Below are 17,389 nucleotides of genomic sequence, written 5' to 3'. Positions count from 1 at the left end.
TCTCACACCTTTGCTTTCTCTAGCTGAAGATCTCTTCCTAGTTCTGCTTTATCTTGTCTATATATATAGATAAGGAGAGAAATTCCCTCTATCAGGAGGTTCATGCAGTAGGTATTTTATAAGGAATAATTGAGTTTACACAGAGGAAATTCTGGAACTGGTTATTGCTAAATGGTTGATCTCTATGGGGTTAGCACAGGTCCCTTAAGTGGAAGAAAAAAGTGATCAATACCATTGATAAAACTGGGTGCATGAATGATTGCACACATACGCATATGTGTCCCATGGCTCATTTATAGCCAGACGTACATTCAGTCACATTATATTCTCCTTCTCACCAAAGGAATACAATTGTACAATTTGACAGTCTTGAAAATAAAACAGCGTAGATTTTCAGGATATATTGAACTGGACTTGGCCTAGTTCAGCATTGAAAGGGGGCGGTTTCCCTTTTTCAGGTTAAAGTGTTCTCCAGCAGTTCTGTAAGTAACCGGGGTATGAGGATTCGTTAGTCTTTAATAAGGGAAGTCGCCATATGTTCTCTCTCTTTGGATTCTACTAGATGGAGAAGTTGGTCAGTAATGGACAGCATGAGGTAGAAATAGGCTTCAATAAAAGAAACATATTTGAGGAAATATCTGTAAAAGCTTGCTGTAAGAGTAGAGATAGGATTAGGGTAGTTAGCCAGAGACTGCAATAAGTAATGCAGGAGGGTTAGTGCCCTCCACCGGCATTGGAACTCAAGTGGTGAGACTTAGTGATGGGCGAATTTATTCGTCAGGCGCCCGTGAAAATTCGCCGGCGTCAAAAAAAAAATTTCCGAAAAAACGGACGCCGGCGCCAAAAACGGGCGGCGGCGTCGAAAAAATGGGCGCCGGCGCCAAAACGAGACGCCGGCGCCGTTTCGCGAAACGGCGCAAATTCGCCCATCACTAGTGAGACTCAGGAATAGGAGGTAGTGAATACTACCTCTGGGCGTTGACTGTATGAATCTCACTTAAGGGCAGATTTAGCAAAGTGTGAATATTTTATTTATTTATTTTAAGACCCACTGGTGCCCAGAGCTGGGTCAGGCCGGCCTCCGTAGGCAACCAGGCTGGTCGCAGCGATGTGTGGTCTCGTGTACGTGTGAAATGCCGCTTGTGGTGCGCATGCATGAAATGACACTCAGGGTGCGCATGTGCATGCATGGAGGTGCAAATGAAAGGGAAACAGCACATACAGTGGGAGAGAGTGGACCGGACATGGGGTAGCCGACAGAGGAGGTACGTGCCTGGAGTCCCCCCAGCTTTGCGCCCTAGGAATGTGCCTACTCTGCCTACCCCTAGTTCCAGCCCTGCTGGTGCCCATTATTTGAGAGATAAGTTGTGTGTGTAAGACATTGTAATTAACCTTTCCCCCCACAATAAAGAGAGGGCCCCTCTGAGCGAAAGAGTGCTCTTCCTGAAGTTGCGGGGAGTTTTGACTGGTACAGCCAAGACTGAATTTATCGATTTGAAGGTAATATAGATTAGAAGTATCATGTCTTCTACATAGCATTACAATAATATTAATTTTACTGCTAATAATTATTATCATAATTTTTAATTACTTATTTATTATAATTTTAATTAAAACATCAGGGTGATTTGCTATTTGTTCAATAATGAAATCATCAACTCTTATTCTATAAAGGAACAGACATTATACATTTTTTATTAGCTTTTATAAAGACATATTCCTATTAAAACATCTAAATATATATTTTATTACAAAAGTTATAACATCTTTATTATATAGGATTATAAACATTTGGGGGGTTATTTACTAAACTCCGAATGGAAAAATCAAAAAAAGATCGTGATTTTTGTTTTTGGAATTTAGTAAACTCTGAGGATGGAAATGTTAGAATCTGAAAATCCAGCATCTCAAACCCGATGAGTTTACATATAAGTGAATTGGAGAAGTGCCTATGATTTTTTGATGTGCCTGAAAATCATGAAAATCAGATGAAAAAAACAGAAAAAAACATGAAAATTGGCTTTTCCTCCCATGTATATAAGCTGGCAATATCATCCCCACCCAAGCTATATCATTTGTATTGCATATACCCCCTCCCTTTGCCAGCGCCATCACATTTTCCTCAAACAAATAGCAGCTTTCACCAGGCAGCCATTTCCCCCTCACATCATCAGTAACATTGCCATCTACAAACAGGATATGTAGTCTGTAAAGTTCATGCAATGCAGAATGCAGGTTTATAAAAAGTTCTGCTGGGGTTGAGCACTGTAATGGTTGAGCTGAGCTTAGGAGAGGTGGTTAGAAGAAAAAAAATAGGATCAGAGAGCTAAAGTTTCTATAGAACCAGTAATGATATCTCTTAATCGGCTGTTAAACTGGAGGGTGTGTTTAGTAATCTGAGTTGAGAAGAAATGAGCATGCTCATGAACCAACAGCCAAAGTAAATTCCTGAGGGATGGGGCAGAGTGGGTTAGAGGAGGAGAAGGAATTCTAAGTGATTAAGGGGATGCTACAGCCTTACTGTTAACCTTTTAACAACCAGAGTGGCAGGTATCTAAAGATTTGAAAGAGGCTGTTTACTGATTACATTTTTGTATAGGGGTTTACATGTCCTTTAACGAAGCTACCAACATTCTTCCATCTTACACTGTTTATGGTAGTTAACTATCTGTCATAATTCCTGGCTCTCCGTATGAGGTGCTCCCTAGAGTTCAAGTTGGGTCTGAAAACTATGATGAAGCATTTCGGTAGAAACATGCAGACCACCAGTGCCCAGCTGGAAGAAAGAATAGCAAACACTTCCATTGCCACAATATATTGTCCACGTGCACTGAGAGAGGCTGGAATAAAGGATATCCAGACAGTGAGGAAGGACAGCATACTAAATGTGATAAATCTGGCCTCATTGAAACTTTCAGGAAGATGCCTTGCCAGAAATGCAACAATGAAGCTTATAGTGGCCAAGAATCCAAGGTAGCCCAGCATGACCCAGAAAGCAGTGGCAGAGCCTTCATTACATACAATAAAAATAATCTCAGGCTGGGTGTCTGTGTTATATTCTGGAAAGGGTGGGGAGAGGGACAACCAACAGATACACAAGCAAAGCTGTAAAATGTTGCATACAGAGACAATGATATAAGATACCCTGGAGCTGGTCCATTTCTTCAAGCTACTGCCTGGTTTGGTGGCCATAAATGCCAAAACAACCATGATGGTTTTGGCCAAGATACAAGAAACACAAAGTGTGAAAACCATGCCAAATGTAACCTGTCGTAGAAGGCATTTCAGTTGCTGGGGGTAACCAATAAATGACAAAGTACAAAGAAAACAGAAGAATAAGGAAACAAGGAGTATGCAGCTTAGAGAATAATTGTTTGCTCTTACAATAGGAGTGCTCTTATAACAATAAAACAGTCCCAAGACAGAAAGTGGAACCAGAGAGGAAGTTATGGCTGCAATGGTCAAAGTTGTACCCAATGGTTCTTCAAAGGAGAGAAACTTGGTGGCTTTGGGAATACATCTGTCTTTGTTAACATGAGGCCACGCATTCCATGGGCACTTGGAGCAATCATCCGAACCTTAAAAAAAACAAGAAAACTAGTTCAATATACAGTGCACACCATTACCTTTTCCAGTTATGATAATAAATAAAGTGATTTGACCTGTGTTATTGGATATTTCTCCAAATGGGCAAGGGACACATTCAAAGCAGCAGATGGGTTTGCCTCTTATAATTGCTCTCCTGAATCCTGGTAGGCAACTCTTACTGCAGACAGAAGAAGGAACCTAATAGAGGTAATAATAATTTACAAATTTTCGAGGTTGCGGGAAAAAAACATAAGTGCTCTACCAAAAAAAAACAAATCGCACGCCAGTGAGAATCACATTGTTCCATTCATTTTCAATGAAGCTAAAAAAACTTTTAATAAACTGGTAAAATAACATTTAATTAAAACTGTTAAAGATAATACCCATTGACTCCTATTGAACCTTGGAAGCTTTAACTTTTTTCTGGCGTTTTTTTGTGGTTGTAATCTTTAATAAATCCTGACTATAGATGGTTCCAAAGTATATTCTCGAGTATATTCACATTTTTTTGGCCGCATTTTACTTGATTTGTGAAAAAACAAACAAAACTAAACTTGATAAATCAGCCAAATAGTTATGAATGAGCTTGCACCATCTAACTCTGCATGAATTATAACAAGCTTTGGACCAGATTCAATTCAGTGAGAAAACTTGAGATGCAATTCAATTCAGAAACATTTATCTCAATGTTTATCATGTGAAAACTCTATTGAAGTTTATGGGAAAAAGCTGGAACTGAATTTGGAGAAAAATTTTTTCTTCTCGAATTGAAACTCGTCCATGAATTGTCACCTGATAAACCATGAGATAACTTTTTCTCACTGAATTGAATCTGGCCCTTTATGTGAGCTTTTTATGAATGTGAATTTACTTTGCCAAACAATCTACAGTATTTCTCCACCATTTCTGTTTTTCTCTTAATTGGATATGGTGGATGGCTGCATTTGTAACTGCAAGGCTTAGCAGTGCATTTTATACCTGATGATCTCCTGGAGCCCACATCACTGCACTTATGTTGATAGAGAAGATGTTTCCATCAGAAGCTGCAGTATCATAGCTCCCGACCTTCACCTGCTTCATGATTCCATCAGGACCAATCTGCCAATTTACTATATCATACACTGCTGGTAGATCCCCATTGCTATCAAATGAGACCTCTCTTCCATTGCTTAGTTTTACTTGGGCATTCTGAATATAATGTGTCAGCTGTAGAGACAATAATTCTGTAGCAATCAACAAGTTTGGCATTCTTATGCTCAAGTCACTCCAGCTTATTAATACAAAGTATAATAACTAATGCATCCAATAAAAATTATAATAATTATGCAAAATCTATACATATTCATTTGGACCATTTTGCTGTTAATGCTAATAGGAAGTCATATAGACATTGACTTATAGAACAGTTGTCGTTCATGTAGTTTGTAATAATTTTAATGATTTAGAGATTGCAATGAATTATGGGGGGATTTAAACTTACTGAAAAAATATGCACAAATTGTACAGAGCAAACCATTTCCCCTGTGTATACTGTATATGATTTGCAACTAAGAAACATATAGGAAAAGACAACGAGACAGATTTATCTACATTAGAATTACATTTTTTAATTCAAATTGCAAAAAATTTGTGAATTTAAAATTCCAGAAATTCAAATATTTGAGATTTAAGCATAAAAATCTCAAATTAAAAAATGGGGCATCTAAAAATAGGCGAGTCAGTGGAAGTATAATTTCCATACAAGCTTTTTTTTCAATTCAAGTTTTCAATCAAGATCTCCTTGAAAATTATTTTACTGTGTTCAATTTGTTTTAAGCTATTATATCGAGTTTTAAATTTTTTTTTCATAACTAAGCTCACATTCAAGATTTTAAAGTTTTCAAATTTTTTTTCAGATTTGAAAAAAAACTTGAAAATTTTAAAATTCTAATTCTGGTGAATCTGCTTTAACCTAGGCTACTTACTCATTTTTAAATTCATGTTTGAAAAAGCGCCATTGCATAAAACCTTGAATCATGAAACCTCAGTCTGGTTTCTTCATGACAAAATGTCCTCCGAAACGACAATATTCCATTCATTTTTCAAACTGAATGTTAAAATAGCTTACATAATTTTTACATAATCATAACATATAAAGATCATCAGATTTCCCATTATTATACATTCAAATTTTCCAAGATTTTTGCAACAAATAAGTGTTGAAATTTGCAAAAACCTAATTTAAATATATTTAAGGTCACAATTTTCTTGAATTGCAGAAAATTGTGACCCCAAAAATGAGTGTACAGTAGTTCTGTCGCTTGCACCAATGTAGGTGTTGAGTACGGGACTCCTTTACACCTGTTCTCGCTGCAAGTGCTCTATGATTAGGCCCTTAGAAACTCAGTTTGTTAAATTTCCCTGTGCTCTTCTTTGTTTGGAGTTCTTTCTATACATTTTTTACATTTACTTCAACCATTGTTTGCATAGGTTTTTACCTGCCATGGCTTGATGTTTTCAGTATCCACACAAGTTCCATCAGAAAGTGATTCTTTACCATGTGAACACAAGAAGAGATTGTGCAAAGATTGTGCTAGGACTTGAACAGAAGTATATATACTGTATGCGCTTCTAAAATTAGACACATCATTGTAGCTGTTTTCAATAGTTTCTAGATCTTCATTTCCTGTGCAAAGCTTTGTAGAATTTTTCCATGTTTCATTGAGATTTCCTTGATCAAAAAATTTGCATTTAAACATGTTTTCCCAAAACAAATTTGTTATGGATTCTCCAGGTTTGCTAGAGGGACGAACCTTGTTAAGATAGCTTTTAAGACCTGGTAATGGTGAGCTAGAAAATGCAAACCCAATGGAGCCAGTGAGTATGGAAGAATATTTTTCAGCTGATAACATTGCTGAGATGGACCAGGCTTCACTCGCCACATAGATTTTCCCAGTCAGGTTCTGCTTCAGTAGCTCATCCAAAAGTGCAGCAAAATAGACATCAGGGGCAAACACCACTATCACTCTGGCTGTTGACTCTTTTATGATTCTGGTTAGATATGGTACATTCTTATCTTCCTGATTAGACAGGATGAAACCAGTAAAGGCAACACAAGCTTGTGCTTTAATAAGTTCTTGTGTGATAAGATAAACTCCCTGTTGTCCATAATCACTTCCCATGCCAATCAGACCCACCCACGTCCATCCAAAATACAGCAGGAGGTGGGCAAGTCCACGTGATTGGAAAGCATCACTGGGGACTGTTCTGAAGAAGGAATGGAACTGTGACCGGTCACTCAGTGAGGAGCTGGTTGAAAAATGACTGATCTGAGAGTCCATGGTGCAAAGAGACAGATTAAAAAACATGTTCAATTTAGACCATAAATGGTTATATTGCACTATGAGCACATATGTTGGCACCGCACCTCATTTTACATAATCCCCAGCTACAGTTCCATAACTTTCACTCATAATTCTCACACAGTAAATCATTGCTCATGTTCGTGCATTTTAAATTGAAACTGCATGCAACTTAACAAATATTATAAACCTAATAATGTGTTCTGTGCCAAAATCTCCACTTCTGCGGCAGTAAATGGTCGTAGTGTTGTTAAGTCTTAAGTGGTACAAGCTGTAAATCTCAATCTTATCATATATATCATATCATATATCATATATATATATTTGCAATTCTATTGATTCATTCATTAATTCAGAAGTGGAGTATTTGTGTATTTGGAGTGTGAAATTTGTGTATTTAACCGCCCCTGTACTATTTAGTATCTTATGTTAATATGAAGGTACAGTCTTACCTGGGGGTATCTGTAGAGTCCCAGAATATGGGCCATTAGAATAGAATAAGTAGATATTGAATGTCCAAGTACAGCAGCCAAACGTGGCCATTTTTGGCAGCAATAATTGGGTATTGTCTTATTCATACCCGTCAACATCCACAGTGTTCCCTCCAGTTCCTTCCTCAGATGTGCACATGAGTCATAGACATAGAAGCCAAGAGTAATGTTGGGAAGAAGGGTCAGACTTTTGTTTATCTCATCCAGTGCAAACCTCATGGCTTGGAACTGCTGATATGTTTCTAGAAGAAACCTTAGAAAATGCAGTCAAGATTCACAAATGACCACTGAAACTGAGAGCAAAAAACTAGAACTTTTTTTACTCACAAAAGGGGGAGGACATTTCTTCTTTGAAAGAGTGATGGAATGTATTTAGTAGAAATGAAAGAAAAATGAACAGATAGAAGCACGAGCAACAAATTAAGTAAAAATAAATACCCTCAAGATCATGTAAAAAGATCTAATTTATGCTATTACATTTTTCTAGTTTTCTAGATATCATAATTAGAATTGGGGCCAACACCGTTGATGGGTACAAAAAAAATGACTACAGAGGAAATAATGGGCTTGAATGAAACATTTGGCTTGGCTACAACACTTGAACATTGTACTCACCATAAATCTTTTTAAGATTTATGGTAAGACAGCATAAAATTCTATAGCTTTTGCATTGAGAAGATACTTTTTGATTTCTGGACATCAGACATCAGTGCTCAGAAAGACAGTTTACTTTATACATAAAGCAGCTCAGAAAGTTGTCTGGAAGCTTTCTGATCAGTAAAAGAGCATGCATATAAAGAAGCTCAGGCAGGCAGATTTTTGTTGTTTTTCTAATTTACTGGATGGTGTTATAAAGCCCTAACTTTGTGAAATATAATAATTCTAGATGGAGCTCCCTGCACTTCCCCCTATTCCTGGGCTTGATGATCAGGTTCCATCAAGTCAGAAGTGTATTTATATTGCTTTGTATGGCTTTTTTTGTAGGATATGCCCATGGTCCTATAAGCTTACCTTCTTACTTTGTTTTTAAACCCAAGTTCTATGATATTGCCTTATTCCCTCTCAAACTTTTCATCTGTTCTTCATCTGAAATATATTTTCACTACCCTTTGAATACAAACGTGTAGTTCCCTATACTACTATACATTATATGGTTTATCCTATAGAAAGTCGCCTGTTGGTAACCACCCCAGACAAAAATGTCACCATCCTCTCCTGGGCTCCATAATTGTGGTCACACAATAATGCACACACATTGACAATGAATGTATATTTATCCTGTGTTTTGTTTTCCTTCATACACAACAAAAATAAAATGGGCAAGTCTTACCGTGTACAGGAGACCTTTGGAGGTGTCTCGGTAAATGTTGTTATCTGAAATATTTTATCAATATGAAATGGAAGCAGCACCCCTATCAGAATATCTCCTGGTTCTAGTATCACAGAGACCTCTGATATACTCAGATTACATCTAACATCATTTCCATAAGAGGCTGGAAAGAAGTAGAAGGTGATAAGGTGCCATATACACCAGTACAAGTGAATCCTCAACCTGCAAAGAGATAAAAGCCGTAAATACATCTCCATTTATATGCTTGCAGAGTCTGGATGAGTCCCACTAAAGGTAACAAAGCTAGAAACTCTGCTACTAAAACATGTAGGTTGAGTGCCCACAAGCTGGTCCATGTGCACTTTCACCATTTCTGATGTGAGTAGTCTGCTAGAGTGTATGTAAACTGAACTGTCATGGCTATTAACAAACTTGAATGTCTTGATGTGTGAGGAACCATGATAACATTCATTTTTACAAATTCAAATCTTTAAATAAATTTGAAAAAGAAAATAACTTGAATGTGGAATTTACACCTACCATTAACTTCTATGGAAGCTTGCCAGGCATTAACAATTTTTCCAATTGCTAAAAACTAGAATTAATATCTTTCAAATTGAACTCTTTTTTGTATTGTGGCAAAAACTTGAATTTTTCAAAACTATTCATAGCACTGAGAGTCATTTCTGTCTCCATTTTACTTTCATGTTTTCTTCAATTGTTAAAAAAAAATATTTCAGAGGAAATTTGAAAAAAAAAACCAGCCTCATAGTTTTTAGATATTTAAATATATATAGATAACTCAAAACTTCGAGGCTCATTTTTTTCAAGTTTCACGAGAAAAAATCTTGTGCCACTATACTACTTACCATTATGATTTAAATGATTATGAAAAGAATAAGAAATGGTGAGGTTAGTCAGAACTAAAACAGCTAAAATTCAGCTGCAATTACATTTACATATACTGTAGCTTTCTACCACTGAAATTTTTAACAAATGTATATGGAAAGGTTACTTAAAATAATTTTCTTTCATTGTGGAAATAATTGTTTTTGGGTAGAGGAATCCTTTAATCTCGAATGTAGCGTAGATTTTGCCATTTCTTACCTCATTCTGATTCTTTTCCTTTCTCTGTCTGAAAATCTTTTTCTATCTCTCTTTCTTATATATAGAGAGACAAACACAGAGACAGAGAGTAGGAATGCCCTAGAGATGTGATATACATTCACTTCACATATGAACAAAGCAATACGCTTCGTGCAGGCTATTCTGAAAGGAATAGTTAGGATTACACAGAGGAAATTCTGGGACTTAACTAAATGACTGATGACTCTTGGGATCTTCCCCTAATGGGGAGAGAAACATACCATACATAACATTCAAAAACTGGGTACACAAGAGATTCCATATGTACACACATTGAATAACATATTGTAAGGGAGAATTACCTTCTGCATCCACGCCGATGCTGCTCCGTTATTCAAGATGGCAGCGCCCAGTACTTTCACGAGGTTCTTCCCAGACGCGGCACTGTGACGCCAGCGCGTTTTTGCCTGCGTCAGAATGGCTGCCAGCGCCTGAATGGACACCAGCGTCGGAACGCCTGCGTAATAACGCCAGCACAGTGACGTCATCACGTCCATCTTTTGGCGCAAAAGGAGGCCTATTTAAGGAGCCTAAAGGTCTGCAAACATCACCCAATTATAGGTTCTACTTCGTGTGTTCCTGGGTGTGTTAGTGTGTATTGATTCCTGTTCTTGATCTTGACCCATTGCCTGTTTATCATTATTGAACTCTTGCCGCCTGAACTGACCTATTTGCCTGGACTTTGACCATTCTTTTGCCTTATCCTATTGTACCGCGAACTGTGCTGGACTTCAGCTTCCTCTTTGGTCCGCTACTCCAGTTTGAGGCTTTCGGGCCCTTACACATATATTCACCAACATCATTCTCTTCTCCACATGAGTAACTAAATTGTAAGAATTTGTTTAACACTCTTGATATGAAGATGGTTTAGATTTTAGGGTCACTTTAAGGCATTGATGGGCCCATGTCAAAGATTCAATTTATAGGCTCCCAATATTATAATCAAGCAGCACCCTACATATTACCCATTCATCAGTCATGTTAATGAATATTTCAGACCTGTCGGATACACGATTTTAGTTCTAATAAGGCTTCCAGCCTGACTAATAAGACCCCTAAATATTCCTAAATGAGCACTGATGATTATGAACAACCGGCTCTGTTAAAGCAATTTTTTTCACTTGTTCTTGCTTCTATAAATTAGGGTCTTACTTTGAACTCCAGCTACAGGGAGACCTTCCACTCATTGGATTACATACTGCTGTTGCTAGAGGAAGTCGTTTTTCAGGAAACAGATCTCTAGGAAATGTATTCTGTCCTCCATCAAGATGACTTTTAGTTTTCTTTTTTTATTGAAATAATTGTATTACATTTCTTTCAAGGTCTTAAGAGCTTTCAGCATTCCCCAAACCACTCCAACTTGTGGATTTAGAATAGTTCAACAGCAATGGCTCCTCAGTCCACAAAAGGAAGATAAAACTGTCCATATGTAGTTCAGCAGGGCAACCTGTGGAAATGAGCCCATGATGCCTTGCAGGTTGATATATGCATATATCAATGGATTCACACTACTCAGGGTTAAACTCATTGACCACCTCTTGTGATGCCAGTCTGGCTCCACCTAAATTTGGATTAATCTATAAATAGATTATTCTGTGCTGAAATAACCATGGATCAAGGATAGGTTCTACTTCTTCACCACCTCCTTACATTGCTTCCCCCTTTCAAGAATAACTTGAAGAGACAGCCTCTACAAATCTGTGGTTCCTCCCTTATCTGGCTCAGTCCATCTGCCTAAACTTTATAAACCTCCCCCTCACCTCGATATACCTCCCTTTCACTTCCCTACATTTCCCCCTGGTCTCACAACATCTCCCTCTCCCCAGAGCTCTCTTTGCTCTCCCTAGTTCCATCTCTTCTCTTTCCCCTTTTCCCACCTCTATTCATGTCTCTAACATGCCCAGATCTAATACCCTTCTCATTCATAACCTCCATCTAATCACTCATATCCCCAAAAGCTCCTTGATGTCCTCCATCTTCCTATTCTATCTGCACCTCCATGAAGCTATTACATAGTTACATAGTTAAATTGGGTTGAAAAAAGACAAAGTCCATCAAGTTCAACCCCTCCAAATGAAAACCCAGCATCCATAAACACACCCCTCCCTACTTTCACATAAATTCTATATACCCATACCTATACTAACTATAGAGCTTAGTATCACAATAGCCTTTGATATTATGTCTGTCCAAAAAATCATCCAATCCATTCTTAAAGGCATTAACTGAATCAGCCATCACAACATCACCCGGCGGTGCATTCCCCAACCTCACTGTCCTGACTGTGAAGAACCCCCTACGTTGCTTCAAATGAAAGTTCTTTTCTTCTAGTCTAAAGAGGTGGCCTCTGGTACGGTGATTCTCTTTATGGGTATAAAGGTCCCCTGCTATTTGTCTATAATGTCCTCTAATGTACGTGTAAAGTGTAATCATGTCCCCTCGCATGCGCCTTTTTTCCAGAGAAAACAACCCCAACCTTGACAGTCTCCCCTCATAATTTAACTCTTCCCTCCCTCTAACCAATTTAGTTGCACTTAGTCTCTGCACTCTCCAGCTCATTTATATCCCTCTTAAGGACTGGAGTCCAAAACTGCCCCCATACTCCAGATGAGGCCTCACCAGGGACCTATAAAGAGACATAATTATGTTTTCATCCCTTGAGTTAATGCCCTTTTTTATACAAGAACTTTATTTGCTTTAGTAGTCACAGAATGACACTGCCCAGAATTAGACAACTTGTTATCTACAAAAACCCCAAGATCCTTCTCATTTAAGGAAACTCCCAACACACTGCCATTTAGTGTATAACTTGCATTTATATTATTTTTGCCAAAGTGCATAACCTGCATTTATCAACATTGAACCTCATTTTCCAGTTTGCGGCCCAGTTTTCCAGTTTAGACAAATCACTCTGCAAAGTGGCAGCATCCTGCATGGAACCTATAGTTCTGCACAATTTAGTATCATCTGCAAAAATAGAAACAGTACTTTCAATGCCCACCTCCAGGTCATTAATAAACAAGTTGAAAAGCAAGGGACCTAGTACAGAGCCCTGCGGTACTCCACTAACAACACTGGTCCAATTAGAAAATGTTCCATTTACCACCACTCTTTGTAGTCTATCTTTTAGCCAGTTCTCTATCCAGGTACAAATACTATGTTCCAGGCCAACATTCCTTAATTTAACCAGTAACCTTTTGTGTGGCACTGTATCAAATGCTTCAGCAAAGTCTAAGTAAATCACATCCACTGCCATCCCAGAATCGAGGTCCCTACTTACCTTCTCATAAAAAGAAATTAAGTTAGTCTTGCAAGATCTATTACGCATAGATCTTTCATTTATATAAGAAAAAAACCTTCTGCAAGTTCATATTGACAGTAATTTTTGAATGGCTATGCTGCTTTTTCTAAATTAGAGTGTATGTTGAGTGTTGATAGAGAGGTTTGCAAAAGCAAAGTTTCTTGATAAGCTCTTCTAGATTTGGAAGTCAAGGAGAAACCATTGCCAATGAGAGGGGAGAATGATAGCAAAAGAACTGATTGCATGTGACGCTGATTTTTATGGTTAAGCATTGGCTAAGTACTAGATTGACTAATAGCTTCACTAAAAAGTCATGATGCTTTATCCCATTAGGCTGGAGTTTCAGAATTATCAGAACATTTATGCTTTTATTTTAGTTGTGAAGAAGATACTGAAATGCTTTCCCAAATTGCCATTGCAAATTTTCAATACCTGCCCCATGTTGAGGAGAGCAGCATAGAACACTCTTTGGAAGCTGTCAGGAGAACATTGATGCAACCCAAATTATCACTGCCACAAAGAGTCACCCCTTGCTGGTAGTGTTGGTAACTGAGGATCAAATCTCGATTTGTGTTACCAAATCACAGGGCTAACACCCAGTCAGAGTAGTCAGAGTGCACAGGATATCCAAAGAAATACAGCAGATAGGGCACACACATACTACTGAAGTAGTATAAACAAGAAAACCAAAAGTTTCAGGGAACGTTTGTAAGTCACAATATCCAATTTGTGTTTTGCCATTCTACCTTTACCAAATTAAATAGTCTTATGGACATGAAAAAGTTCACATGGACATTTTAAATAGAGTGCTAATGCAAGTATGGTAACCTCAAATTGTAATAGATTTAACTGATATTCTGGTGTAAAATATGTTCCCATTTAATAGTGATATTACATAAATCACAGTTTCTGCATGAAAAAGTCCCATTATGTGGTTTTGACTGAATGGCATTTCCTCTACACCAAAGGGTAAATCAAGGTAAATGAACGGGAGTGTTACTGGACCAATACGCCCTTAGGTCTGGAACGGCGACATGTGTTCCAGAGTACAGGCCACAGAGCCTGGAGGCCTTCAACTGAGCAGCAATAATCAGTAGGTGGGTGGAGACAGCGATTCAGGAGGAGACCTGCCAGGGACTGTGGTTAGTCACCTGCCAGCCCTGATGAGGTCTCACCCTTAGAGCCCCATGTCCCTTCTGTACAGCGGGGTAGAGCTGCACCTGAGACCCCTTCCATTCCTACCATTTCAATGGCCGCTGGCAGGAGTAATACAGCTCATAGTAGGGCTTTTGGAGATAATGCTGTGGGTGAGCCAGCAAAACCAGTACAGCCTCTTCACAGGCTTCAGGTCCGGACCGGCCTCTGCATGGACTTTGGGGCAGTTTGAAGACACGGCAGCCCTAAGGGGCTGGAGGCTCAGGGCTGAAGCCACTGCAGCAGAGAGACAACTCTGCTTTCATAAGCTATCAGCTTTCACATATGTCATTAAGTTTTACTATCACGGAATGGGTGTGCTGCAATCCTTACAAATTTGGGATGGAAGGAATTTATAGATATGAAGAGAAGGACAATCAGAAAAAGAAGGAGGATGAGGTGAAGGAGCATTACAGGAAAATCCCCCAAAATTTTATTTTTTGAGAGGGTTTTAAGATTCGTTTTGTCTGTGGATTTGTTTGTGATAGGAATCTGTGATCAGTTGGGGAATTCCCCAGGGTGGTCAGGGAAAAGTTTGGAAAAGAGATACCTATGGGTTGCATGGCAGACCCCATTTTCATCCCCACAACTAACCTTTATATCTCTCTCAATGGCAGATTCACAGAGACCTTGCTTTGGTTTAGTACACGTCATTTGACAAAGCATCCCCTTGGTTAGAGGGGCTAGGCGGGCAGCACTTGTTGGGTTGTAGGTTTGAAGGGCAAATCTATTTTGACCTTTGCCTGTTTATGGGTTATTTTATTTCCTTCACATAATTTAAGATGCACACTTCATATAATGGGTAGTACAGCTTGAAGCTGATGTCGAAGGGCTTATGTATTATTTGGATGATTTTCTCTGCATTGGGCCAGCAGGCACAGATCTGTGCTTCAATTTACAGAAGACTCTGGCATGGGTTGCATAGGAGCTGAGGGTGTCATTGAAGAGGGACAAAACTGAAAGCCCTACTACCTGCTTCAAGTTCCTCAAGAGTCACTTACCTCAGTCACTTCTAGGCAGACTGCACTCCAACTGAAGTATTACACTAATGGGTTGGGTTTTCAGTTAACTCCTTGAGTTGGCAACTGCTGGCGTGAGGAGTTCTCATCATATTCAAATTACTAGAGCAATGCGGGATGACCCAGCTGTGTGGGCCCAGTTCTTGAAAAAGTTTAATGGGTGATGCTTTATTCAGGCTGTGGAATTATCTGTGAATATGTTGCTTTCACTGGTGTCGCAGGATTCAGGCTTTATTGGGTTGGGAAGTGGTGCGCAGATGCTGGCCCACAGAGTGGGTAGAGAGGTGTTACAATTGGTATCCCAAACTCAGAACAAACCCCAAGGTCCCAGTCATGGATCAGTCTTCTGCCTTTAACAACCACCTTTCACTTCGGGAGGAGCCCTCCGCTACTCAGGTGCCACCAGGTCTTAATATGAGAGGACCAGAGGGAGAGTTCTGGGCAGGCAAGGGAACCACACGTTATACAAAATTGGAGAACAAGAAGCGTAGTCCGGGTCAAAGGCTGGGTCAATATCAAAGGGCTGAGCAGTACTGTAGCAGAAGATGAGAGCAGTAAAATAGGCCGGGTCAATAGCAAAGCAGCCTAAATACAGAATCCAGAAGAATGGTCTAATACCGGCAGAGGTCAGGACAGGCAGCAAGACAGGACTTGGTCAGGAACAGGCAGGGTCAAAAACAATAATGAACACATAGAAATCGCACCCAGGAACTACAAATAGACCTTTTACGTTTGGCAATGAAAGCTGCACAAAGAGCCCTTTAAATATTTTGAATTTCGCGCCAGTGATGACGTCACGTTTGGCACTTTCCAGATATTTCAGGAAATAGCCATGAGCGCAATCTGGAAGAACAGCACATTTACCAGGACGGCGGGCACAGGCGAGGCAGACATCGTTGCAGAGGGAGCGACGGACATCCTTGTGGCACCCCCACTAGACCACCAGGGTGAGTTGTCACAAGAGGGGGCTGGTCAAGAACACATTGTTTTTTGAACTGTTCCCAGTCACTATGGTAGCTGAGTTGTGGGGAGCTAGGATGTCTGACGGTAGTGTGCTCTTCAATTCTGAAAGAAAATTCTCACCACCGCACTCCTGTGTATTTACTCCTCTGCTTCCAGTGGTGCTGGGTCTCCGTGAACCCGGCAAGGTCCCTGTAGTCAAATGAAGTAAATTACGGATCCGCACACACTATATCTTCAAGCAGATGGGGGTTGACCCCAGTTTATTGTGCCATCACTAAGATCAACGTTTCGGGGGGGTTTACCCACCCTTCATCAGGATGCTCAAACTGTGCAAAAAAACACCTTATAAATACAAAGCCCCTCCTTGTTTACCCATAACACCATGGTCTGTTATGTGTTTAACCCTTTAGTGTCCATTTTTCAAGGAAAGTCTCTTTTTATGGTGTTGGGTCCGTGATGATATCCTTTTAGGAGACGGACTGTTGTGTTATATTACAATATAAACAAATATGAATACATAATACATAATAATGCGATTATCATGAAACAACATGTGTATCAAAAGATTATATGGTGTATTAAATAGACAACTTACAGCCAGTGGGGTCATAATTTTAACCTTACTTTTCTATGTCTTCCCACCGGCTTTTCTTATTCTCTTCAATTCTGAAAACATTGGAGTTGTCACATCTTCCCCTTCGTGTTCTAGTACTGGACTGGGTCATGTCAGAGAGGTTCAAATTTAATCTGGTTTGTTGGAGATTTGTATGTCCACTGGGCTCACCAGGCCACACTGCAAGTGTCTCGTGGGCTGCTTCTTGGCTTTGCATCAGGTCAAGTCTTTATATGGTTGCTTGGCACTCATAATGTGTTGGAAGCAAGCCTTGCTAATGCTTATTCGGGTGGCTGTGCCTGCTTATCGGGTGTCACAGAGGGAGTTTATTTGGATGATAAAGAGGGACGCTTGTGTCAGTTGATGCCAAGATAGTGTTTTCTGAATTAGTAAGCAGAATTTG

At 39.3% G+C, this 17,389-nt stretch overlaps 1 protein-coding gene across 1 annotated transcript; it reads right to left on the bottom strand.

The window, feature by feature from the left end:
• Positions 1-2,664: 2,664 nt before the first annotated feature.
• Positions 2,665-17,098, bottom strand: LOC108710396 (extracellular calcium-sensing receptor). The gene is made up of 7 exons (XM_018251532.1): positions 16,998-17,098; positions 8,751-8,972; positions 7,382-7,673; positions 6,066-6,896; positions 4,567-4,794; positions 3,663-3,786; positions 2,665-3,578 (listed from the first exon to the last, which is right to left on the bottom strand). The coding sequence occupies exons 1-7, from the start codon at positions 17,096-17,098 to the stop codon at positions 2,665-2,667; spliced, it is 2,712 nt and encodes a 903-aa protein (XP_018107021.1).
• Positions 17,099-17,389: the final 291 nt, after the last annotated feature.

Source organism: Xenopus laevis, chromosome 3L (genome assembly GCF_017654675.1).
Source record: "Xenopus laevis strain J_2021 chromosome 3L, Xenopus_laevis_v10.1, whole genome shotgun sequence".
In the NCBI taxonomy this organism is placed as follows: Eukaryota; Metazoa; Chordata; class Amphibia; order Anura; family Pipidae; genus Xenopus; species Xenopus laevis.
The sequence above is the reverse complement of the archived record's forward strand: the minus strand, read 5'-3'. Positions and strand labels throughout refer to the sequence as shown.

Excerpts from the sequence above, each read along its gene's own strand:
- LOC108710396 (XM_018251532.1), bottom strand. The coding sequence starts at position 17,098 with ATGACCCAGTCCAGTACTAGAACACGAAGGGGAAGATGTGACAACTCC. Across the intron at positions 3,787-4,566 it reads GGGCTCCAGGAGATCATCAG|GTTCCTTCTTCTGTCTGCAG; the intron begins GTATAAAATGCA and ends TACCTCTATTAG. Across the intron at positions 3,579-3,662 it reads AGAAATATCCAATAACACAG|GTTCGGATGATTGCTCCAAG; the intron begins GTCAAATCACTT and ends GTTTTTTTTAAG.